This window comes from Schistocerca nitens, chromosome 4 (genome assembly GCF_023898315.1).
Source record: "Schistocerca nitens isolate TAMUIC-IGC-003100 chromosome 4, iqSchNite1.1, whole genome shotgun sequence".
In the NCBI taxonomy this organism is placed as follows: domain Eukaryota; kingdom Metazoa; phylum Arthropoda; class Insecta; order Orthoptera; family Acrididae; genus Schistocerca; species Schistocerca nitens.
Window position 1 is genome coordinate 659,441,278 of NC_064617.1, and position 25,383 is coordinate 659,466,660.

Here is a 25,383-nt window from a genome sequence, read left to right on the forward strand (position 1 = left end):
TTACTCCGTGACTTCTTCCGTCTCCACACGCTGAACTGTAGAGGTGGGGAGGAGAGCGCGTCTGATCTGCCATTCCGAGTATCCGTTTTTCAGGAATACAGTTTTCAGATGTTCCAGCGGTCGAGTTTTATACTTCCTTCTTTTTTCGGTTAACTGAAGTATTTCTTCTGTTTCTCGTGGTTTCTTCGCAGTTACCTCCTTTGTACCTACATTTTCCTTTCCGACAACTATGGTTGCCCTTTTTAGAGATGGCCATTCCTTCTCAAGAGATCTATCTACTGAACTAATGACTATCGCAATATATAAAGTTTCAGAGAGTTTCAAGCGTTCTTTTGATTCCGCAGTACTGCCGTATCCCATTTCTTTTCCGTGTTGATTCTTCTTGACCAGTCTCTGAAACTTCAGTCGACTCTTCATCTTCGCTAAATTCTGATCTGATTATATGTACGAAAACTAGAGTACGAATAGAAGGAATATATTTCTTGGCAATCGCAGAGCAGAATATATATAAATTACCTAATTAATTTGCAGAATAGAGTTATTTGTAGGACTTTCAAAGTAGTAGTGTTGTTTGTTTCAGTTCAGAAATGTATCGTTTTACCGCAAAAAAGGTTCTGTTTTGGTCTATCAGTCGGCAACAGGAATTCATCCAGAGTTGTGAATGCTTATAATGAGGAGACCTCTCACATTTTCAGCTATTAATACACCGACGTGCCAAAGAAACTGGCATAGGCATGCGTACTCAAGTAAAGAGGTATATAAATAGGCGAAATACAGCGCTGCGGTCGGCAACAACAAGTGTCTGGCGCAGTTGTTAGACTGTTTACTACTGCTACACTGGCAGGTTATCAAGATTTAAGTGAGTTTGAACGTAGTTTTACAGATGGCGCACGAGCGATGGGACACAGCAACTCCGAGGTAGCGATGAAGTGGGGATTTTCGCGTACGATCATTTCACGAGTGTGCCGTGAATACGATGAATCCGTTAAAACATGAAATCTCCGACATCACTGCGATCGGTAAAAGATCCTGCAAGAAAGGGACCAACGACCACTGAAGAGAATCGTTCAACGTGACAGAAGTGGAACCCTTCCGCAAATTGCTGCATATTTCAGTTCGGGGCCATCAACTAGTGTCACCGAGCGAATCATTCAACGAAACATCATCGATAAGGGCTTTCCGAGACGAAGGCCCACTGGCGTACCCTCGATGACTGCACAACACAAAGCTCTACACCCGCCTAGGCCCGTCAACACCGACTTTGGACTGCTGATGACTGGAAACATGTTGCCCGGTAGGACGAGTCTCGTTTCAAATTGTATCGAGCGGATGGACGTGTACGGGTATGGAGACAACCTCATGAATCCATGGACCCTGCATGTCACCAGGGGATTGTTGAAACTGGTAACGACTTTGAAGTGGTGTAGGACGTGTACAGGTGGAGTGCTACGGGACTGTTCATACGTCTAGACACAATTCTGACAAATGACACGTACATAAGCATCCTGTCTGATAACCTGCATCCATTCATGTCCATTGCGCATTCCGACAGACTTGGGCTATTCCAGCAGGACAATGCGACACCCCACACGTCCAGAATTTCTACAGAGTAGCTCCAACAAGACCTGATTTTAAACACTCCTGCTGGCCACCAAAATCCCCAGGTATGAACATTATTGAGCACATCTGGGTTGCCTTGCAAAGTGCTGTTCAGAAGAGATCTCCATCCCCTAGTACTCTTATTGAATTATGGACAGCCCTGCAGGTTTTAAGGTGTCAGACCCTCCAGCACTACTTCAGACATTAGTCGAGCTCATGCCAGGTCGCGGCATTTCTGCGTGCTCGCGGGGGCCATACACGATATTAAACAGGTGTACCATTTTCTTCAGTGTATAAGTGCAGCTTAACTTTAACTTGATGCAAATATCTCAAACGTAATAATAGTGATGGATGTCCGAGAACTGCAGCCACATACAGAGAATGTGTAACTTACGGAATTCGAAAAACTCGGTGGAAAAATAAAGCAAAAATAATAAGCTTGGTCACACGTAATTGCTGGATGCCAATAGAGACAATTCGATTGTGTCACTAAATTATTGTCCACGTTTCTGGGCTCACAGTTGCTACTTGTAAAGGGATCACGAACAGTATAAAGAATACAACAATGAGAACTCCTCACGTTGTCAGGAGCTTTCGGCACGTTTTGTTTGTTAACGTAGCAAGTGATTCTTAGAATATGTCAACTTCAACTGAAAATACGTAAGAAAGGAGCTCTGTACTGTTTGAAGAGGAATGACGACCACACAGTTTCAGAATATAGTAGTAACGTATACCAAAGACAGAAATATAAGAAGAAACTCGATCCTCCTCCCTTGGCAAGAACTCTGAGATGACACCCAAAAAGGAACACAAACCGAATGAGGCAGCATTATTTTAAACAGAGTGGCCTGGTGTTCTGAATGGGGAGGCTCCAGTCTTCATCCAGTCATCCTGATTTAGGTTTTTCGTGGTTTCGCTAAATCACTTCAGTCAAATGCCGGGATGATTCCCACTATAAAAACGCGCTCAAGTACTTCTCCCATCCTTGTCAAACTAGATCTGTCTCTATATGTAAAGCACTTTATTTTTGTTGCACTTAAATTTTATTAGCAAGATATGTGAAAGATATACAGGGATGAATAAAACGACTACTACTATTACTACTAACGTACAGCTTCTTACATAACGTCAAGCGGTTTTAGGATTACGACACCTGAATCCCTGAAGCTGACTGATCCAGTTTCTGGCGGAACACATTTCGTAGACTATGTACTTGTTTTGAATCAGCAGGAAATCAGCAATAGAATGTACCTGCCGAAAAGAAGGCATTGCATGAGAATTTCCTTCGTATGCGGATGTTGCTAGTACTGAGCAAATACAACTGACTCAACATGAAACCAAATTATGTAAATCTGCAGTCTTTTGTGGTCTGAAGTTAAAATATTCTGGTTGTTAGGCCGCGTTATATTTCTTCAAACAGTGGACGATTCGTCTCCTCCACTAGGATCATTTGCGGGATCTTCTGTTGTCTTCTATAGATTGAGTGGTCAGTCTGTACTGATCGACAGAAGACCCTGAAGAAGTTCCCAGCAGAGGGGTCGAAACACCGATTGTGTGGAGAAATATGACGCAGTCTAACAACCCAATAGATTTTCACTTCAACGGGACATAATTATTTCCAGATACTCGACTCTATGAGTCAGCCTGGTAGACATGTCACAATATCGCTGATGCAGTGTCCATGTTGCATTGGGAGCGATATTTTACTTTTTGAATCAACAGGCTTACACTGCCGCTGAAGTACCTGTTATGCACCTTATGGATCCGAGAGACTGGGATGATGTGAGCTGTCAACTGGGGTCGTTAAGAATTGGATATCGCATAGTATTTCGGCCCAAGGGAACGTCTCCTGCAGTCAGGTAGCACAGGAGACAAGAGTAAACAGAAAAGATATTTAAACTGGCTGAGGAATACAGATTGCTCTGCTGTGCCAACAGACACGATAGTGTAGATACAGTCATTAAGTAGCTATCAGTAATCTTTAATGCAAAGAGGTGTCAGTGATCAAGTACGCTATGTATAAACGGTCGTCTATGATTATCCAACATAACAGCAGCATAGTGTGGATAGACTTGTTCACAATGTAACCGTAAATATACGGATACTCCTATGTGAAGCTGAATTGACTACCAGATGTCATGAGATGCATATCCATCAGTATTAAGGGGGTCGAGGGTTGTTGTGTTGTCAGGAGAGAAGCAGTAACAGGAGAAGGGGTACGTTGGAAGAGCTCAGTAACTTCTAACACAGCTTAGTCGTTGTAAAAACTAAACTACGCTCGAACAGGCCACGAAGGCCCAACGGTACCGACTGGCCGCCGTGTCATCATCATCCCGAAAGCGTCCCTGAATGCGGATATGGAGGGACATGTGGTCGGCACTCCGCTGTCCCGGCCGTATGTCAGTTTACGAGACCGAAGCCGTTACTTCCAAATCAAGAAGCTCCTGAGTTTGCTTCACAAGGTCTGAGTGCACTCCCTTTGGCCACAGCGCTCGGCAGACCGGATGGTCAACCAGCCAAGTGCTATCCCAGCCCCATAGCGCTTAACTTCGGTGATCTGACGGGAACCGGTGTTACCACTACGGCGATGCCATAGTCATTGAATGTCACCTGAGTAATAAATACATCAGTAAGTTTCCAACCCTTCTAAAGCCGCCAAAGATGACTATTGGGGATGAAATTGTGAAGTGAACCCGAAAAAATAGCCACAAGTGAACCAAGACCAGGTAACCCTCATCTACTGGCAGACAGGGACCATTGAGCATTAGGCAGAGTGGATGTGAAAAATAACAATCAGTTAGCAGGAAGAATCACTCGCGCATTTTAATGTGCTACCTGTAATCCAGCTAGCACAATGGTTTTTCGTAGGCTGTTAAAAATAGAGGGCTACAATGGTCGAGCGGTTCCTCATAAGCGAAACATTTCTGTAGTGAATGTTAAGCGAGCTGAAAGTGATATAAAGTTCGATGCCACCGTGTAGTGTATGATATGAAATGTGTGATTTGGAGTGATGAACCATGTTAACACTGCGACAATTGGATGAAAGGGTTTGGGTTTGGCGAATGTCTGGAGAATGTTACGTGCCATCATGTGTAGTGCCAACAATGAAGCGTAGAGGATGTGGGATTGCAGTAAGCGGGTGTCTCTCGTAGTTTGGTGTTATATTGTTACAGTAAACAGGAACATCTACGCTATCATCAGCTTTGGTAAAACCTCTTCTCGTATAAGAGAAAATCGAGAAATTTCTACTTTTCCGCTTACAACAGAATTATGTATAATTGGTTCCGTTATTTAACGATATACTACTGTATAGCAGTATGTTTACCGAAGTCATAACGTACTTAGGGATTGCACAAAAGTGTGGAATCACCCCGAGTAATGCGTACATGAGCATAAGTGCAGATGCTAGCTAAGTCGGCATGTTACGTTGATGTATTTGACCACGAGCGGTACCTATGCAATAGCCTCAATACGCTAGAAGTACCAGCAGTGGTCAGAAACGAATACTCCGTCGCAGTGGGTACATAATGTCCAAGCTGATTGAATTCGAAAATGGGAAATTTTTTGGGTGCTTCCGTAAGCAAGGGAGCCGAAGTACTTGGCGTTTCGAGAGGCACCGTGTACGATCTTTATACCGCATACACCGGGGCCGACCATGGCCCGCCAAACCTCTCTGGGCCGTGTGGGTGCCAAGACTCGGCTTTGCTCAGTGCTTACCCCGAAATACTCACTACAGTGCGATATTTCATTTAAGATTACGGTTCGACATCTTCAATCAGTACAACTCTTTCTAGTTCAGCAGAATCGTGGTGAAAGCGCCATTTACCCTTCGCTGTTTGTTCGTGAAGGACGTTTTCAGGTCTAGTGGCTATTTGCACAAAAAGAGGCAGTGTAGTGATCTATCACCACAAGCTTTTAAAAATGGACGGGAATGACAGAAGAGAGGGATGAGAATTCTCAATGTATATTACGCATTGCAGAGGCGGCGGGTGGTGCAAATTTCTATGAAACTGCACAATATCATGCAGAAAGAATTTAAAGATCTACTTGACAGTGAAAGAACGAAAATCACAACGATCAACACACAGGATTCATTTTTCTGTGCATCAAGAAGAAATTTGTGATAGATCTGCAGTCGTGCAGCATCCGAAGAAAGTGATAGTGTGAACAGAAAAACTTCCGAAGTCGCACGCACTATTCCACTATCAGCTTCAACAGTTTTCTGCTGAACTGAGAAATGTGAAATATAAAACTAAGTCGTATGCAATGTAACTGCACTGCCATTTAAATGCGGCGTGTTCGCCTTTTCCACGTTCCCAACTCCTCTCGCTCGGATAGCATTGTGTAGCAGAGTATGGAGACTTTACATATTATTGCGAAGTACGTTGTTTAAATCAACGGGCATGCCTGGAACGATTTTTCGCTTTGATACATGCTGCTGTTGGTTTTATGAGGGAAAAGGAGTGAAGGAACGAAAATTAGAACACCCGGAATGGGTGCAGATCTCGGATTGTAAGTGGACTTTTCTGCACACTGCCCACAGTAAAGTACTTCAAGGTGAAACAAATTCTTTATGATCTAACTGGGATGCATTTATAAAAAAATGCATTGTGGAACTGACAAATTCTGACAAACATAGTCCAGTTCCCAAAGTTCACTGCCTTTAAAGAAAACGCGAGGTTTGAAGAATTCATCGTGGCCTTGAAAGACTTACAAGGATAGTTTTCTAAGGGTTTTGAGGACATATCTGCCTTAGAGATGTTTTCGGGACCGTTTGCCACTTCAATGGAAGCACCCCTGCGCATGTGGAGTTGTAACCGATTGACCTGCAAGATAATTCCCGTTTTCAGTGACAAATCCTTTTACGTTAAAACTTTCCAATATATCTACATTGCTTCCCTCAAGTAAAGGTTCCACTCTCCATAATACCGTTGCAAAAGTGCTACAATATTTCAGTCGTCACATTTCTGTGAAAGATCTTGTTCCGACTATGAAACTAACTAAGTGATGATTACATGGCAAACTGGCTTGAAAATCTGTGAAACTGTCTGCGTTCGTCCATATGTCGACAGTTTGTACGAGATAAAAATTTTATTATGTCTTCAGTGCGCCAGAAATAATTAAATATTACTTAAAATACGTTTTTTGTGAGCTACGTTACTGATAAATGTGAAATATAAAACTAAGTCGTATGCAGTGAGACTGCACTGCCATTTAAATGCGGCGTGTTCGCCTTTCCCACCTTCCCAAATCCTCTCGCTCAGATATCATTGTGTAGCAATGGGGGAAATGTGCAGTGAGGTTGAGCGCTATGGCATTCATGCCAGGGCGTGCCTCGTGAGCCGAAATCTTGTCTGGCTCTGGCATACACAGAAAGTGGAAAAACATCACGCACTAAGTGACGATATGGACGAAGGTGTGTGTTGAGTGATTGTGGCAAGCGGTTATTGAAGAGGATTGTGACAAAAAAGAAGGGGATTACATATGGAAAATTCAGTGCTCTGTCAGCACCAAAGCAACACAAATGGAGCTCCAGAAGCAGGGAATTGCAGTTCGAGTTGGAAGTGCAAAACCACTAGTCACTGATGCAAATGTCCGTAACAGGAAAACGTGATGTTGAAGGAATAATACCTGAACTATGGAGCAATGGAAGAATATCATATGGTCTGGTGAGCCTTGTTCCGCATTGTTTCCGACTTCTGGCTAAGTTTATGTCCCAAGAGTGAAACGTGGCAGGGCTTTCCTGATTTGGGCAACCACATTGTGGTACAGCATGGGCACCTTGGTTATACTGCATAGTCGCATTACTGCTAAGAATTATGTGGCCATTTTGGATGATCAGGTCCTTAGTACAGTTTTTGTTCTCCAATAGTGATGCCGTGTACCAACACAACAGAGTCTCTCTTTGCACAGTTTGCATCCTTCCGGACTGGTTTTGTAAGCGCAAAGATGGACTGTCTTATTTTCGCTGCACGCCACAGTCACCAGATCTCAGTATTATTGAGCCTTTGAAATCTAATTTGGAGGGAAAGGTGCGTGATCGCTGTCGACATCCACCATCGTCACCTGAGCTTCTAATTATTTTGCGGAAAGAATGGTACAAGGTTCGTCTGAAACCCATACAGTACCTGTCTTAATCCATTCTGAGAAGTCTGGAAGCTTATTTGAACGTCAATGGGTTTCCTACACCGTACTGGGTATGATAATATGTTGTGTTTTTGATGTTTCCAAATTTTGGTTCACCTTCTGTATGTGTCATGGCATTACTAGCTACAATTTAACCGGAGTCATTTGCAGAGGGGTTTCGATATTTCGTCTGGACTCTCTCCAACATATTTTTACATCTACATCTACATTATTTGTCTTCAGTTCACAATCACGTGTTTGGCAGAGGGTTCCCAAGATCCCTTTCAGACAGTTTTCTTACCGTTCCAGAAATGGACAATCGAATCTTTCCGTACGGGCTCTGGCTTCTCTTATTTTATTGTGATGGTCATATCATCCTCAGCAGATTGGCATTCGGAGGTGAAATTTAGAGTTGTAGGCAAGAATGTGAAAATCAGATTTGTAAAATGTGTTTCTTGTAATTTAAATTCCACACTGACTGACATAAGGGAGAAAATGTTGCTCCATTGAATTATAACTTTCATATCCACACGAAATATTCAAATCTCTGACTAAGGAAAGACGGATTACCTGACGCACCTAAAACGTAGAGAGTACTCACCTGATTCATCGCTTTAAGTTGTGCTTCCAAAATTGTCACATAGCGATAAGTCCTTTGCGGAATTAATTGTAGTTAATTAAGTTATAAAATTGTCTCTAAACTGTCAATTTTAATTTTACAGTGCAGAATTAAAGCGATCTGTCGGTGCTGTTCCAGCTCATTCTGAATTTTAGACATACATTTGAAGTAGGTGTGTACTGTTTAGATTCTCTCACGCACTTCTTTCCATGCGTTTTGATTTATACACGTGTTGTCTCTGCGAAGAGTGTGGTTGTGAGGGTTTGTGTCTAATGACTGCTTCTTACGAAAGCGGAAGTACAACCGAATAGTTTACACCTCATTTTATATTTTATATGAAAAATTATTTTATTGCAAACAATAACAATACAATTGAACATAAATATTATGTTTACTCGTCACTTTGTCAATACATAAGTTCTACTTCGTAGTCTAAGCGTAGGACGTCTTAATACAATGCAAAGTCTTTGGTCTGTAAAGGTAGAACCGTTCCGTAGTCTATTCAGTTCAAAATCTATGTCATGTACTAGGTTTCTTTACGGGTGCACACTAGCGTGCACATTAATTGTTTGATTTGTGGAAGATGGTCGTTGACTCCCATGGAGAAAAGGGGTGGTGCCATGTTGAGCAGTTGGAGAATAGTGAGTATTGTAAGAGTGGGGAAAGATTACGTTGTTATTAACTAGTTATTGTCAGTCATCTGTAGCGCAGATTAGCGTCTGTTACGGGTTTCTAAGCCGTACGAAAAATCTTTGGTCTTTGTTAAGGTGATGGTAGCAGTTCGGTAGGTTCGGGAGCACAGGTGATGACCGTTAGCGTGGACGTCTTTGTGGTGTCGTTACTGGCTCGTCTACGGTAGAATCGTCGTCAGTGATTATTGTTTCGTTACATTGTTAATAGTTTAAAGATGTGCGTAATTTAATACACTGTCAGGATGAAGATCGTCAGGCAGTTAAAAGGGAGGACGTCGATGCTGTGAAATTGTTTCAATAAATCAGTTTCCAAAGGAGATTTTTTTTCCCATTTTCAGAAAAGTTGAAAGTCGTTAATGTTTTGTTCAGAGGTTCAAAGTCTTTTTACCGTCGGTAAGTCGTCAACTGTCGCAAGGAGTAATATGCAGTCAGATGTAGCAGGTATATCCTATGTAGCAGTGCGTTGTGATCGAAAGATGCAGGAGTCTGTCGTCTTAATGTCGTTCAGTGGTTCATGCAGTAATCCGCGTAAACAGGTTGCAGTGTGTCGCGTCCCGAGTGGGTGTGAAGTCACTTGTCTTACAAATGAATATTAAATATGAATACGAATATATGAACGCTACAAAGAGCGTAAACATTAAATACGGCAAAACAGCATAACCACTCATAGACATACACATCTGAGCATAAATACAACAACACTTCTTATAAAAAAAAGAGGACAACCAAAACTGAATAATAAATAACATGAGAAACATGTTAACTTGCACAATAAATTAGGTTTTCCTCGCACTGAGTATTACGGTACTGTTGCAGAGGCGCGCGTTCTCGGCGGAAAGACCGAGGGATTGGCAGTAAAGAAGCGAGCGAAGAGCGTAGGCGGAGGTGTATCTGCCTGCGTCTGCTGCTGCCGGTGCGCGCCGGCGATGGCTCCGTCGCCTGCGAACAGGTGGAGAACGTTACAAAGTGGTGCACTGGGCAGGACGTGCACGAAATTAACTCCGAAGTATTTTCTATTGCGTCAACATTTTGATAGGTGCACATCTCATTACTCTATTGTTATGCTCATCAAGGAAAATACTATATCCTTAAATGAGCACCGTGTCCACTTTGGAGCTCAGTAGGTAGTGTAGAACCCATATCGGGTGGTCATCTGACCCACCACCCTTGATGTAAGTTACGATAGTGAAGTGATATGTATGTGCTAGTCGATTCTGTGGGAGAACCGTCGAAAAGTGCTCTCATGTTTTTTAATTGACCATGGCCACACCTTGAATGAAATCGCGCGATTTACTGGTGTACAATGCAGACTGTCCGACGTCTCTACAATAAATGACACTCGCAGCCTTGTAACGCGGCGTAAGAATAGTGGCTGTAGAAACTTCCGAACAGAAAAGAACCCGAGACAAGCGTCACGTCTGTTTAATGACAGTCGGTTTCAAACCCGACAGGGACTTGCTGCCAGTGAATTCAGTTGCAAGGCCCATATCGATCTGTTTCTGAGCGATCATTGCGAACGGAACTCGATATTTTGGACGTGTGCAATCGGATATGTCACAAAAATCCAAAGCTCACAGTGGCACATTAAGCTGCAAGTCTCTATAGGCCAAAAACTCAAAAACTGGAGAGTAGCTTACTAGACGCATATATTGTGGACTAATTAGTCGCAATGTTGCCTCTTTTCACAGCATGCAACGCGTCAACGGCACATACTGTCCATTGAAGCCTTTAACTTGCCGTATGATGTGGGTGTAGTTAGTTCCAGAGGTAGGGCAGTGATCTTTCGGAGGTGTTTTTCGTATCATGCCTTGGGCTGATTCATTCACGTTACTGTAGGCATGAAGCAACAGGTTTATTTCAAAATTCTTCGTAGCTAGGTACTGCCCTTTTTTCAAAGTCGTGATAAGTATGCTGCAGAATCTACCATCATGCAGGACAACAGCCATGTTCACCGGGAGATTACGTCCCTGATTCATTTTCACTTAGTCTTTCTATTGCACTACTTGCCCCTTGCGTCACCTGACCTGCACGGTGTTAGGTGTAGCAGCACCTGACATTCAGAGTCTTAGGTGTATAAGAGCATATATTTCTATTAGTGACTAGGAATGGTGTACAGAACAACATTACATCAGCATTTATGTCATTTGCGGGCTAATAATTATAGATGTTACGAGTAGTATGCTTTTAGGTTGGTTTGTGTCTGCAAATACTTGGGGCAAGAGCAAGTCTTAATGCTTATTTTCCGCTGGTCAGGTATCGAAGCGTGATAGCTTAGACGCAAAACGGTTAATATATACTAGCAGGAGTTGTTCATTTAGCGGCCCAGGTAAAGCAATGCGGGAAATATCAGGTCGTAGAATTTGTGACGTGTTTGTGGGAAGACTGTTTAAAGCAGAGATCAAACAAACAATACACTGATGTGTGTACATATTAAGGTACCACATATAAAAATATCTGCTCTTACATCTGTTACATCCTATACATCCCTCACAAAATGTCAGAGACTAATTACAACTGCGTGTAGAACACAGCAGTAAACATCCCCTCAATTTTATACATCTATGGTAAACAATAACCAACAATCAGCTTCCGCTGGGTAAGGTACTGACAATTTGTTGTTTTTTTTTTTTGGGAATGTGCTTATTTACTGTGACGACTGACGACTGATATTTTACTTCACATGATCCGAGTCCAAACACGGAAAGACAGTTATTGAGGAAATAATGCTATCAAGCCAGGGTAACACTATCAGTGTGCTTGATGCAAGCCGTTAATCAGCTCTGTGTTTGCACAGCGAAATGACGTCCTTTCGAAATGTAGAAACCCAGCAACGTAAACGGAAAGTAACGGAATAAAAATTATAGACCCAAACAGCTAGGGCAAAGCAAACTAGCGGCAGAAACAAATCATTTTTCACTTTATACTAAAATGGAAATGCTTGGAATAAGAGAAAAATATCTCAGTTGCACCTCGGTTTGAATTCCAGTTTAAAAATTAAGGCTATTCTTTAACTTGTTGACTAAATCATTTTAAAGTTTGTGTGGCCAAATAACATTCAAACCCTGACACGGCCTCCTCCTACAAGGAACTGTGATACTCATATGAACGTCCGAGCTGACGATCCCGTTACCCTTTATTGATTTATTTTTAAGATGAACAGTGCCTCTTCTTTAACGCCTTGGGCCGGGCTGAACATTCGCCGTATATTATCTGCGTCTCTTTAGTATCTATAAATCCACTGTACTGTTGCAAATTGGGTATTTCAGAACCTACATGTTTTAATGTACTCTGATTCGGTTATGCTAATGATGGAGAATGAATATACCCGTATCTGTTGGAACAAATGAACAGAGGAAATCAGTGTTTTTTTGAAAACACGAAACATTCTTTAAATGCTTTTCTGACGCAAGCCTTCACAGAGAAGAATGAAAATCTAAACAATCGAGCAGCTACAAACACGCTGGTTAATTGCACGGATCCCATGAATACAGTGAGATGCAAGATGGCTCAACTTCGACTCTGTCGTTATGATGGTCTAACCACTAGGTAGAAGGTTCCTGCCCCTCAGATCACGCTTCTTAGTAAATGTAAGCTGGTTCTCAAAATGCTTAAGAAGTTTGCTTTCAAGGACCTGCATGTAAATAACACGCATGTACAAAATACGCTCAAAACTAAAAAATCGGTCTCCATTAAAATCGAAGCTCAAAATAGATTATTCAGTTTCTGACACTGAAGGAAGGTAGTATTCTTCAAGGCACATAGCTTCTTTGTGTTATTCGTTCTGTGTGCTACATCGCAGATTTCCTTTGCCTCCAAGACATCTAGGAACGTGATCTGTGACTAACGAGTTGTGTCTGACTTGCGATGTTAGGCAATGATCACTTTCTTCGCAAACTGAAAGCACGTCTATCTTACAGATTGATACAGACAATCTCTGACTACTCAAAACAGCTACTTTGCAGCGCAAGCTGTCAAACAGAAAACAAGGGAGCGAAGCTGTTGCGCCCCCCGTGCAGCACTGCGAAGGGTTACACATTAATGATGGTCGAAAAAATGTACCCGTCTATTTGCAGAATGAATATTTTATTTTGTAATCTATAATTTACCCAGACTTCTTGTCACACGGATCACATTCTACTCCTTGCTGCTCTAGCCAGCGGAGCAGTCCTGTATGAGCTTTCAGAAGTATGCCTGGCCGATAACATTCACAGTGGTAGTTTTTAGATTTCACTGATAGATTAATTATTGCGATGAAACAACTTTTAAGGGACTGGAAGTTAGTGTCCGTTAACGATGAGAACCACTTTCTCATGTGATATAAACCTCCAGTTATCAAAAGATTTCTAACACAGCCTTCAGCTCTTAAACAATTAACGGAAAAAAGCGAAGTCATTTAGAATTAGTACTTAAATTCAATTTCTTTTCCTTCTTTCCTCCTTGGGGCCTTTGTCTGCATCACACGGAGTCGGCCTGTTACTATTGATTTGGCAGTGTTAATTGTAGAAGGTGGCCAGATGCCCTTCCTGCCACCACCCTAAGCCCCCCCGGCATGGACATAGTGTACCCCAGCTCCCTGCGTCTAGTGTAAGCCATGGAATAATCCGAACGTTTTCAAATGTCTGCGAATCGTGCAACTGAAGCGGAATGTGGGGACCAGCCCAGTATTCACCTCCTGGGATGTGGAAAACCGCGTAAAAACCACATCCGCTGAGGAGATTCTAGTCAGGCCAACGCGCCTACCCGAGTCCAGGAAGCAGCGCATTAGCGCTCTCGGCTACCCTGGCGGGCTACTTAAATTTAATTTCTCTTTACCTTTATTTTCATTACATTTCATATTTTACAAATTAATCTTTTTCTTTCAAAACAAAAGTTGGTTCATATTAACTGGGACTAGTGAAATGAGGGAAACCTGTGCCTCGATAGAAGAAGATACTAAGTAGTGCCCCGAGATATTGCGTTTGGATATTACCATTTCCACATCAGAGATAACTAAATCCAAATTAGTTAACTTTCCTGGGGAAGCTTAAGATGTTTTTCTACATGTCTGACTTAATTTTTTAATGTAGCTCTGTCGAGATATTTATATCATTAGATCTTATATGGACAAGCACCGTTGTTGTCTAAAAATTTCTCATACTTTTCTGGAGGAGGGATACAGTGACAAATAGCAATCCACTCTGCCTTGTAAATTCATGTGTTTAGGGCTGCTTACCGTTAATACATAGTCTCCTCTTTGCAAATTTGTTTGGAAAGTGGGGGGGGGGGGGGGAGCGGAGGTGTATGTGCCGCATCTGTGAACTGCCTGTGTACATAGTTTGGTCGTTTTGTAATGATAAACTTTCGTTCTATGCACATATTGGTATGAATCTTGAAGGGGGTATTAAAACCAAAATCGTAACTCATGCTATCGTTGCTATAAATAATCTGCTGTTACCAAGTGACAGCGACTCTGCGAATGACGTTTTAACTGATTAAAAGTTAAGTGCTGTTATACATTTCTAATGAAACATTCACATGTGTTTCTCCTTCCATTCGATATACTGAGCTGAGAGGAATGATTTACGTATTTAATTTTTATTGATGGATGTATTCCTAGCAGCGCTCAATGTCAAAACTGGACGGATTATCATTACTAGTTTCTCTGGCATAGGTAGTGATCTAAAAAGAGATAATTAAACGGCCATATCTTGTTCTGCTAACTTGAAGCATTAGTCGGAATGTCAAAACTTCTTGACGGCTTAAAAAATTTAAAAGTATTTTCACTGCAGATGATGACTTACCGAAGCAATTAAAGGCTATCTCAGAGTTCGTCCACAATCTACTTAGGATCCCTAGAAATGGCAAACAATTTAAAACTCTTGAGCAACTAGCACATCCACAATTTACAGTGATAAATCTTAATAATAACAGAACATCGCCAATAATCAAACAATAAAACCAGTATGTTAATGTAATCCTACGCATGTCTTTGTGCAGTATACATAACTATTCAGGTTTTTAAGTGAGCAAAATAATTTTAGAAACAACAAGATGAAAAGGAAGATTACTAGAAAAACAGGTCATAAGACGGCTCTGTGACAATCAAATAGTGGCATAAATTCATTACCGGTCGCCAGTTTGTGGGCAGCTCTAGGATTGTACGGCTGGTTTGAACGTGTTAATCTATCAGAGGGATTTTTAAATATTCAGCTAATTTTTTATTATTTCGAATTTACCACACAAAATCTTTAACGAGTAAGTCAAATGAAAAAGAAACAGAAATAAGTAAAAAAATAATAAAGAATTTTATCTTTTGTGTAGTTTCATGTTAATTTAAATACAAAAGGAAGAACCTATCTCCTCCACCGCTAACAAAAAGAAGTCAGTGTGTAAATAGCGGTATACTTTCAATTGGAGTTCACATTATGAACAGTTGCATACACACATTCACAGATGGAAATCGTATTCAAATAGAAATTTCTAAACGCCATTTCAGAAAGCAAAGTTAATTACAAGATAAGACTAAGAAATACATAGCTACTACCACCTTGGTTAGCTTTAAGGGAGAGTATCGGTTTTAAATGCGTTAAGACTCATTGAAAGGAGAAATGAAATTGTCTTAGATGGATCAGGCAGGTAAATAAATTTGCGGATAACTATTACCAAAAGAAGGAACTCCAGCTACGAACACGGGCTGTGGAGGTTATTTTACGAGCAAAACATGGCGCATTGTTGAGCTCGTCGCTACTTACATACTTCGCTCAGGTGCTACTATTATACATACTGAGCGTCCCAAACCCAAACAACATATAATACTTTGTTCCGCCTATACGGTGTAGTGCAAGAGGAGCAGCACACAGCACAGCAAAAATGTCAGCGATTCCTCAGTACCTAAGGAATGCAGATTATCTACTGGTGGAAAAATGCTTAAGAAAGCTGCCCTGGCAGCGACTGTCTATTTTTTAACAGCTTTTTAGATTCTCCTTACTAAGAGCTAGCTAACTGTGGTCAAGCTACCATTCTTCAAGAACTGCATTACATAAATTTTCTGGGTTAATATAGAATAATGATAAGATGATGGTGATGTGATGTACATTCTTTTTAGTATGAGAATTATGTGTTGGGAGCTCCAGGTAACTGAGTAGGGAGTGGGTTGTGGGAAGTTTTGGAGAGGATGTTATATGGAAAATAGTGTAGCATGTTTATGTGGGAACAAGTCGACAGATGGGATGCAGGTGTGCGTGGAATGCCCACTGGGGCAGGAAAGAGTGGCATAGAGGCTTCATTTGGGTGGAATGGGTAGGTTAGGCTATGGCTGGAAGAAATAGTAGATTTTTGGGGATGAGTTCATGTCTGTGAAGGGACGGATACTGAATTTATCCTTAGACGAGTTGATACAGGAGCAACAAACAACCATCTTGCATTGCCATCGTGCCATTTATAGTTCTTAAAGAACTTCTTGATCAACAGTCTCAGAAAAAGTAGGTTTGGTTGTGTGAGTATGTGGTGATTACGCTCAGGGCAAAATAGAATGTGAAACTATGGGAATTGGGTGTAGGGTGTGGCGACTTTAGAAAGTGCGGATGTTTTGGAGGACTATGAAAACAAATAAGTGTTGAGCTGTAAGAGAGAGGGTTGGAGAGTAACTAGGGTGAACTGGGGTATCAACTAAGTGGATTGGCATAGTGAGTTGAAGATTCTGTGGAAGGGGCTGGGCCTTGCACTTATAGTAGTATGTTGGATTGATGATCGGTTTTAAATTGGGGACAGGCTGGTGAATTTTACGCTGTTTTGAGTGGTGAACAAAGTACTGGAGGCAGCACTTAGGGATCGTCTTCGAAAGTATGATTAACTATGCCATGCAAGCAAAGCAAGAGAGGAGAGCATGTACATACATGTAAATGTAGAGGACCATTTTTTCTGCGGATAATCATGTGAGATAAATTTCCAACGAAGCATCTGTGGCCCCTGAGTCTGGAGTTTAGCGAGTACGAGTGTGCACCAACCTTGAGCAGCAGACGCGCCGGCCGCCGGCCGCCCTACTGCTGAGCCGCCTGCTGAGGCGCGTACGCGCGGTACGCGATCTGGTGGGCGTCCTCGAGGCTGCGTCCCCAGCCGCCGTGTCCGCCGCTGCCGCTGCTGGCGTAGCCGCCGCCGATGTCGCCGCCGCCGTAGCCGCCGCCGCCGCCCACCGCCGAGTACTCGTGACCGCTGACGTGCGATGACGTGTGGTGCGGGTGCGCCACAATTTCGTAGGTGACGGTCTTCTGCTGCTGCGACAGCAGCTTCTTGAGGCCGATGATGGCCGCGAGCAGCAGCGCGATCTTGCCGATGAGCAGCGCCTTGCCGGCGATGAGGGCGATGGCCCCCAGGGCGAGGGCCACCAGCGCCGCGCCCTTCACCTTCAGCGCCAGCAGCAGCGGCAGCAGGATCTTGGCCGCTTTCTCTGCAACGAGCAAGGTGACCGCGCCGGTTCCAGGTTAGTGGCTCTGCGCCGCCGATCATATCGCGGCTATCGTGACGTGCAAATGAAATGTGTACAGAATAACCTACTCTCCCAGCAGTGGAGGAACTGCTGGCCGGGACCGATTCAATGTTCTCTGCCAACTGCAGGCTGGCTAAGCTTGTGCAGCAAGCTTTTGATCTTACTTCCACTTCAGAACACTGTCAAGGAAACTCTGAACAGCATCTGAGGCAGTGCTTGGACATAAATGCTGATGCTAGCCAAGCGTGCAGTTGGCGCTGTAGTATTTGATCACGAACGGCACCTGTGCTATTTCAACAATACACTACATATGTCAGTTGTGGACAGAACAATGATCTGTGTAGTTGTGAGTGCATTATTTCGGATCTCAGTGCATTCGACCGTCGGCAAATTGTTGTTACTCGTATGGCACATGCTTCCGTAACTAACACAATGGAAGCATCTGGTGATTCAAGATGCAGCATATAGGCGATTTATACCGCATGCAGGGAAGCCTGAAAAACATCAGACACTACGTTCCACCACGGACCAATGTGTCTGTTGAATGACTGTGACAGACGATAATGGAAGAGGACAGCTGCAAAAATCATACAGAACTAAATGTCGCACTCACTAACCCTATAATCACAAAAACAACGCAAAGGGTGCTCCACCTGCAGGGAATTGCAGTGCGAGCTGCAATTCCAAAACTAACTTCTGGTCGAGTTTAGGTCCAATAATGAAACATAGCGGGGATTCGGTGAAGATTTGAGTACGAACCACATGGTCATTCAGCAAGGTGTCATTGCTGCCAGGGACTACGTGAGGATTTTGGGTAATCTGGCCCATCCCATGGTACAATATTTCTTCCCCAATTGTGGTGCTGTAATCCAAGAGGACATGGGCGCTGTTCACACATCTCACATTGTAAGGACTGGTTTTATGAGCACGACGTTGAATTGTCACGTCTCTTCTGGCATTTTAGAGAAGGATGCGCAATCGCTACCGACCTCCATAATCGTTACCCCAACTTGACATTATACAGCAGGAAGAATGTTACACGACTTCCGCCGCGCGGGATTAGCCGAGCGGTCTGGCGCGGCAGTCTTGGACTGTGCGGCTGGTCCCGGCGGAGGTTCGAGTCCTGCCTCGGGCATGGGTGTGTGTGTTTATCCTTAGGATAATTTAGGTTATGTAGTGTGTAAGCTTAGGGACTGATGACCTTAGCAGTTAAGTCCAATAAGATTTCACACCCATTTGAACATATTTACACAACTTCCTCTAAAAGCATGAAAAACAAAAAGTGAAGTTTTGACTTGGGACTTAATGAAAATTGACTTCGTTCTTGTCCGAAACATGAATTCACGAAGCCAATGAGATACCGAGAACATTCAGTGGAAATGCATGCTCTTACATCGTATAAGTTATGAGACAATGAGTCTAAGACTCTGGTAATTGCAGTTATCACTTGTCAGAAATCGGAGGAGAAGTACTGCTGTGTTTCACCAGTCCGCTCTGATATGAGACGCGAATGCCTATAAAACCACAGAGAAGTAATATTTGATCTTTTTGTCTTTTATAGTTCCATTTATAAGTTTTAAGCGAATATTGGACGTATAAAGACTCTGGGAAACTCAAATATTCGGTAAATGCGGGATAAATCAAATGTATCTGATAGCAGTCTACATAATCGAGGGTACTAACAGCGAGAAGAAATTAAAACGGAAAATGTTTGCAATGTTCCACGTCTAACACTTTCGGGTTGATACAGAAGACTGCTCCACCATTTTTCTTCTACCGTATCGCTAAGATCTGTCTTCAACGTCCTCCGATGGAGCTAACACCGTACATTAGAATTCCCGTATCCGTAGGAACACAAGTCTCGTTTATGGTGACCTGTTTCTCTACCACGTAGCACCTCACACAGTGCGTAACATTTCCTCTGCTGCAATGGAAACCTTGCAGTATTTGTAGGTCCACTGTTAACCAAAAATGAAGATTTAATAATAACAGTTAGCTAACATACCGTTCTATCAACCCGAGTGTAAGAAGATGAATGTCAGTTCTGACAGTTAAGGAGTTCATAATAGGTCACCGGCTGTGGCAAAATTGATTCGTTCCTTATACTGTATACTATTGAAAACAGTGTAGTTTCTCCTGAAATGTATAGTTTAATGTCACTATCATGTTGGTTAATGTTTTTGAGAGTGACCTGTAATCGGGTGTCTGCTCCGCATTGGGTCAACGTACGTACGCATTTAGTGTTCGCTTTATCTATCCATTTCGATTATTACTAGTGTGAAACAGCACCGCCTGTTGTCCGTGAGAAAACGTTTTGTCTCTCGAGAAATACTGTGGCCCAAGAGGTGGGCGACTGTTTCGTACAACGTTCGTTGTGAGTACGTAGGCTGTCTATGAGGTAGCTGTAACAAAATGCGTTATTATTCATAAGTCTAATAGGCCAACGGTTAATTCTTGCGAACCGTTACACTCTTCATGCAAGTGCGAGACTTACAACCCGTTACGGCTATAGTCTTGCATACCAATGGAAAACAGTGACTCAGGCCAGTCATGTCTTCGTTCACAGTGTGTCATCAAGAGTGAAGTCGAAGTCGTCAAAATTTTTTCAAGCGTGAAGTATATTTGTGCTAAGGAAATGAGATTCTTCAGCAGGCCGAGTAACGGTGTTCCCTTTTAAGTATCAAATAGAACTGGGAATCATATACCGTTCGTTACCATCATTCTAAGATCTACCATAAGTTTGTTGTTTTGGCTTGCAGCATATTCTGGCAATAATGTTTCTTTTCTCTCCTACCTAAGACCTGGTTCGCGAGACTTTTAGGAGTGCAGTTGCACCTACATTATCAGACATCTCTACATTTTCTCTCTCTGTGACGTCTGTAGTCAGTTAAACTATTTTTGCTCATGGCCTTGTTTATAATATATGATAACATGCCTTTTACCAGGGATGAAGAGTGTGCTCACAGTAGCGTGAATCGAACGATAAACGTAAATTACTGCACTCATCGGTAAATTTAAGACGTCTCCAGCCCTCCTTGTCTTCTTACAAGGGTGGGCCGTTTTCTGAAAACTCAGAGCACGATTGTTGTTACAAAACCCCATTTAAACTTCTGGGCCGAAACTGAATGTGTATGTACTGTATATTTATTTCCTCTATCTATGAAAGTCTGGATGTTATCAAAACGTTTCATGTAGCACTAAAGTTTCTCCTGGAGAATGCAACGTTTGGCAGTGTCCACGTGAGTCACTATATGTTCCTAGGGTTAAAGGACATACGAGGGTATGTGTTTGTTCTCCGGCAATAAAGTAGAGATTAATCGCCCGGACAACCCGAAATAGACACCTCCAGGCGATATTTCATAAGTATCCGCGAAGGCATCGGTGATTGCATTGCATCTTGTGACCTAGTGACACTTACAGTCTGCCAAGCATAAGGACGACAGAAGTCAAGTTCACTCTATGCTTTAGTTTGCTCTCACCGGCACCGTCGTTATACAATAGCCAGAGCAGAGAAAGGCTTTCTCCCGCCGAGTGAACGGACAGCAGTCGCTGAAGCACATCCCATTATGAGGATGTCTTTTCATTGCGATAATGCTTCTAGAGAACGAAAACGACAGTCAGTTACGCCATCAGGGTTTCTTGTTGGCACTTTTGTGCGCTGCCAGAGACCTCCTGAAGCTTTCTCCAATAGAAACTCTTTCTCTACCTGTTGCTACATGTTAAATTTTGCTCTAGAATGGACGAATTCTGTCAGTGGAAATCGGCATTTAGTGGTGTAATGATCGAGCCACTATGGACGTTAGAAAGTGTTAGATATCTGTTGCGTAACGTGAGTCATTTGTTATTGCGATCATCTGTTCTATTCAGGAGGACGTGAAACATTACCTTTGGCACCAATTGAATATTTTACCTCAGTTTGTCTGTTAGACTGCTTGTGGCAGTTTGTTGGTCTCGCTTTTATCGGAAGAGCCGACGTGTATCGCGGCTCGTCGTAGCGTTGATAACATCAAAACGTAGTTCCAAAGAGTTTTTGATAACGTGCCTTTTTACATCTGGTGTGGTAATGACATAGTGAAGCGTTGTTTTTGGAGTGTTACAGCTGCATACGAAACTGTTTTCAGTGATAGTGCAGCAATATTATGCTGTGTCCTCTGTGATGCTTCCTGCACTGATTTCAGCTACAGTTCGTAGAGCTTCTAGTATCTTCTGTGAGTAGCTTCGCAGGTAAGAGACTCGCCCTCACCTGCATTTGGAGCGGACAGAATCATCTCTATTTGGTATTAGCTATACAGCTTCAGACGAATGCCGTGAGTTTCTTAACTACATCTACGGCTACAGCTTTTAGTCTCTGCAAACGGATTCTCCGCTCATTTCCTACGGAGCTCGTTATCTGTAGGACGTTAAATCTTAGCTTAACATAAATTTTCTTTATTCAGAGTACATCAGCGTGTAGAGAAAAGCCTGTGCTTCCTAACCTTCGATGAGACAAGACGGTGAACATCTACTAACAGCAGACTGGAAGTAGTCTGGCTAGAATTGAATCACGTGTTACCTTTCTGTACTACATTTCATTAAAGACTCTAACAAGCATTCCAAGTACTGGGAGGTGCGCATGAGTTTAAGACACAGGACGCAACGAATCGGGTTCACATCCTCGTCCGACTATCCAGATTCAGCTATTCCGTTGTTCCCTCTTAACTACTTGTAATGAAAACCGGGAAGTTACGTTTCAAAGGGCCACAAAATTCTCCCTGTTAACTCACAAATTGTATTCTGTCTACTATGGCGTTGAAATGACGTTAACTCTTAACCCCGACCACGCACGTGTCTAAAGTCACACAGCACAGCTCCGAGGTACAAGTCTTTCGCACAAAAAAGAATGCGGTGCCTGTAACGCTGCAGTTGGATAACGTACAAGTTTGTTCTGTGTAAGCGCCTATGTATTGCTGTGAATGCCCTCAAGACAAGTCACGAAGACCTAGAGGTGAAGCGAGTGCGCGACGCACCTAAATGACGCCCTGGAAATCGACCAATAGCCGAGAGCTGGCGTCATTACAGGCGCGCTGGCCGGAATGCGTTGAGCGTGGAGGGAAGTAAAACAGGTTTCGACCATAAAGTACAGACCGGCCTGGCCTGCGAGCGGCAAGTAGGCCGCCCCTCCGCTGTCCGGCTCACCTACTTGTCCGGGGTCAGCACCTCCATCCCTATGTGACCCGCCGCCACCGGACGGGAAGCCGGGGACACGCCAGATACCACGCTTTCTCCGCGGGTTGTTATCACCACGAGGCGTGGCGAGCGAACGGTTTGCGTCGGGAGCAGCCATGATGGGCTCTGTTAACCTTGGAGCTGACTGGGAGCAAGAAAGTTTAATCTGAAGGGTGTATATTTTTTGTTGTTAAACCGCCTCAGGACCCACTTCAGATATCTTCTTCAGTGGTCCACATTCGGTCCTGCTGGGGTCTATTTCAGTACTCTTCCGTTATCCCCGGTTGCCCGAAAACGTCGACAACTGAACAAGAAGTTTTAAGACGAATACGACAGGGTCTAACAGCCCATAAAATTTTACCTTCGCTGACTACGGCAACGGGAGTTACACGAATTTTAATGTACTGCTCTTAACGGTAAAATACTTCAATGGACCGAAATGCTGCTCTATATTACCTTCTGAAATACCTGGAAAGAACATCCACATTATTCATCAGATATATTTCTTATGAAATGTAGTTATCTCTCGCGTGTAATTCAATAAGTAGATCATACTATGAAATTTCTTAGAGAAAAATGGAAAATGAGTGCAGTAGCGATATTCGGACTAGAATCCTGACTTTTGGGGATGGTTTTCTCAAGCAAATGAGTAATCTCGACACATTTCATTGACTACATGTAGATCGGGTTAAAAAAAATTGTACCTACTGAAATTGCTAACAGTTGTCAAAGCTCAGTTGTCAAAAACTATATTGTTGCTATCACAAGTTTTAATTTAGCAAACATCTTTCCATAAACATATTTAACCCTACGATTGCAGTTGGTACTATTCGTGGTACAAACCAATCTGGTACTGTGGCTGTATGATGCAAAACAGGACATTTTGTACTTATTTTGTAAGTGACATACCATTAGAGACCCTATAATTATAATTAACTAATGCATAAACTATAAAAATGACTCCCTTTGACTAAAATATGGTAGAATTTACAGTGGTTTAGTAAGAACCTAAGAATGTAACTTCCCCTCTCCCCCCCACCCACCTGCCTTTTAGTGTAATAGAGTTAGAAGAGATAATTATTACAATAAAAACTGAATTACCCAATGGAAAATTCTGCAAAATAAAGTAAGAGGTTATAAGTTCACCAGGATCTATTATAAGTGTTTTATCAGTTTTCTTATGTGATGCTTTTAAACGTGCACTAATTACGTTTGGTCTGCGTCACAGTTACTAGACAAAATTAACGCTTTCAAGTATTTGAGAGCTAAGAAGTGGTTATTAATGATTTATTGTCTATAAAGTATCAGTTTGCTTATTAATAAAGATACAACAGTCATTATAAACAAAATCTTGTAACTATTAAGGCACATTTTACAGGATTACGGCCTAAACATAATTTAAAATGAAAAGATTGGTTATTACTTGTCTTAAACTGTTAGTTACATTGTAAAGACAGCGAGTGATAGTGAAACGGTGACCGAAATGAGAAACGTTCAACGACATGTTACTAACAGACAATTTTGAGAGTTGTAACCGGCTTGGTTTTTCTAGAGAACTAGGGAAGTGTGTTTGTGAACTCAGTATCTTAGTAACCACGCAGAGCAGCTGATTTGCTGTTGGTAAACATGTGAGCAAAGTTAAAAACACAGAGCAACACGGATATAAGATCTTCTGGGCTGTTAGGTCACGTCACGTTTCTTCTAAACGGTCGACTTTTCGACCCCTCTGCCGGTATCTTCTTCAGGATCTTGTGGTGTTCACCATTGGTTGAGTGATATTCCGAAGAAGATCCCAGCAGAGGGGTCGAAATGTCAATCTTTTAGAAGAAATATGAAGAGCGTAACAACCAAGAAGATTTTAACTTTAGTGAAAATGGTTACTAAAGCCTGAAGAAGTACACTGAGAAGTATAATGTTGGTAAGAAACATGTAATAGGGCGTGATGTACTCACTCTTCTTTCCTCTGCCCTCGGCGTCACCAGCGGCAGAAGCTGCGGCAGTGTCGTCCTCGGAAGTGAGACCCAAACCCTCGGCGACGTCTCCGAGCGCGCGCCCTGCTGACGTGACAGCGTTCACGACATCGTTGCCGTTCAAGTCGATCTTGAGCGTGTGTGTGCGCAGGAAGCGGTCAACACGGCTGACCAGCATCGACTCGACGTCGGTGGACTGCGAGTCGGCGGCTTCCTGGTCGAGGGCGCGCGGGCCGCCGTCGCCGACGCCCGGGGACTTAACGACGGTGACGCCCTCCGTCAGGCTGAACGAGTCCTTGGAAGCGAGCACCTTGTCCACGAACGAGAACAGCTTGTACTTGACGCACGACACTGAGTCCTTGCGAAGGCAGTCGTTATAGATGGCGTCCATGAGGCTGTCACCCGTCTGGATGGAGTTCCTACTATGCTGGCCCAGGCCTCTGCCGGTGCCGACGTCGGGCGTCGCGACGGCAGGCGACGCGGCCGGCTCCTGCTGCTGCTGCTGTTGGGCAACCGGAGGCTGCACTTGTGGCTGCGGCGCCGCTATGGCTGGCAAGGCCGAAGACCGCACGAGGGCGGCGCCCGCAATGACGGCAAAGCACACGTTCCACCAGCCCATGGTTGTTCCAGCGGCGCGGGTCTGCTACAGTGGTACAACAACTGCTCTTGCTGCTGCTGCTGCTGCTGCTGTTGCTGGCTGCTGTCCGA

General features: G+C 43.1%; 1 protein-coding gene across 1 annotated transcript; it reads right to left on the reverse strand.

Moving 5' to 3' along the window:
- Nucleotides 1-8,749: 8,749 nt before the first annotated feature.
- Nucleotides 8,750-25,294, reverse strand: LOC126252493 (uncharacterized). Its single transcript, XM_049953389.1, has 3 exons — nt 24,658-25,294; nt 17,022-17,461; nt 8,750-9,975 (listed from the first exon to the last, which is right to left on the reverse strand). The coding sequence occupies exons 1-2, from the start codon at nt 25,292-25,294 to the stop codon at nt 17,055-17,057; spliced, it is 1,044 nt and encodes a 347-aa protein (XP_049809346.1). The 3' UTR covers nt 8,750-9,975; nt 17,022-17,054.
- Between the last annotated feature and the right edge of the window lie 89 nt (nt 25,295-25,383).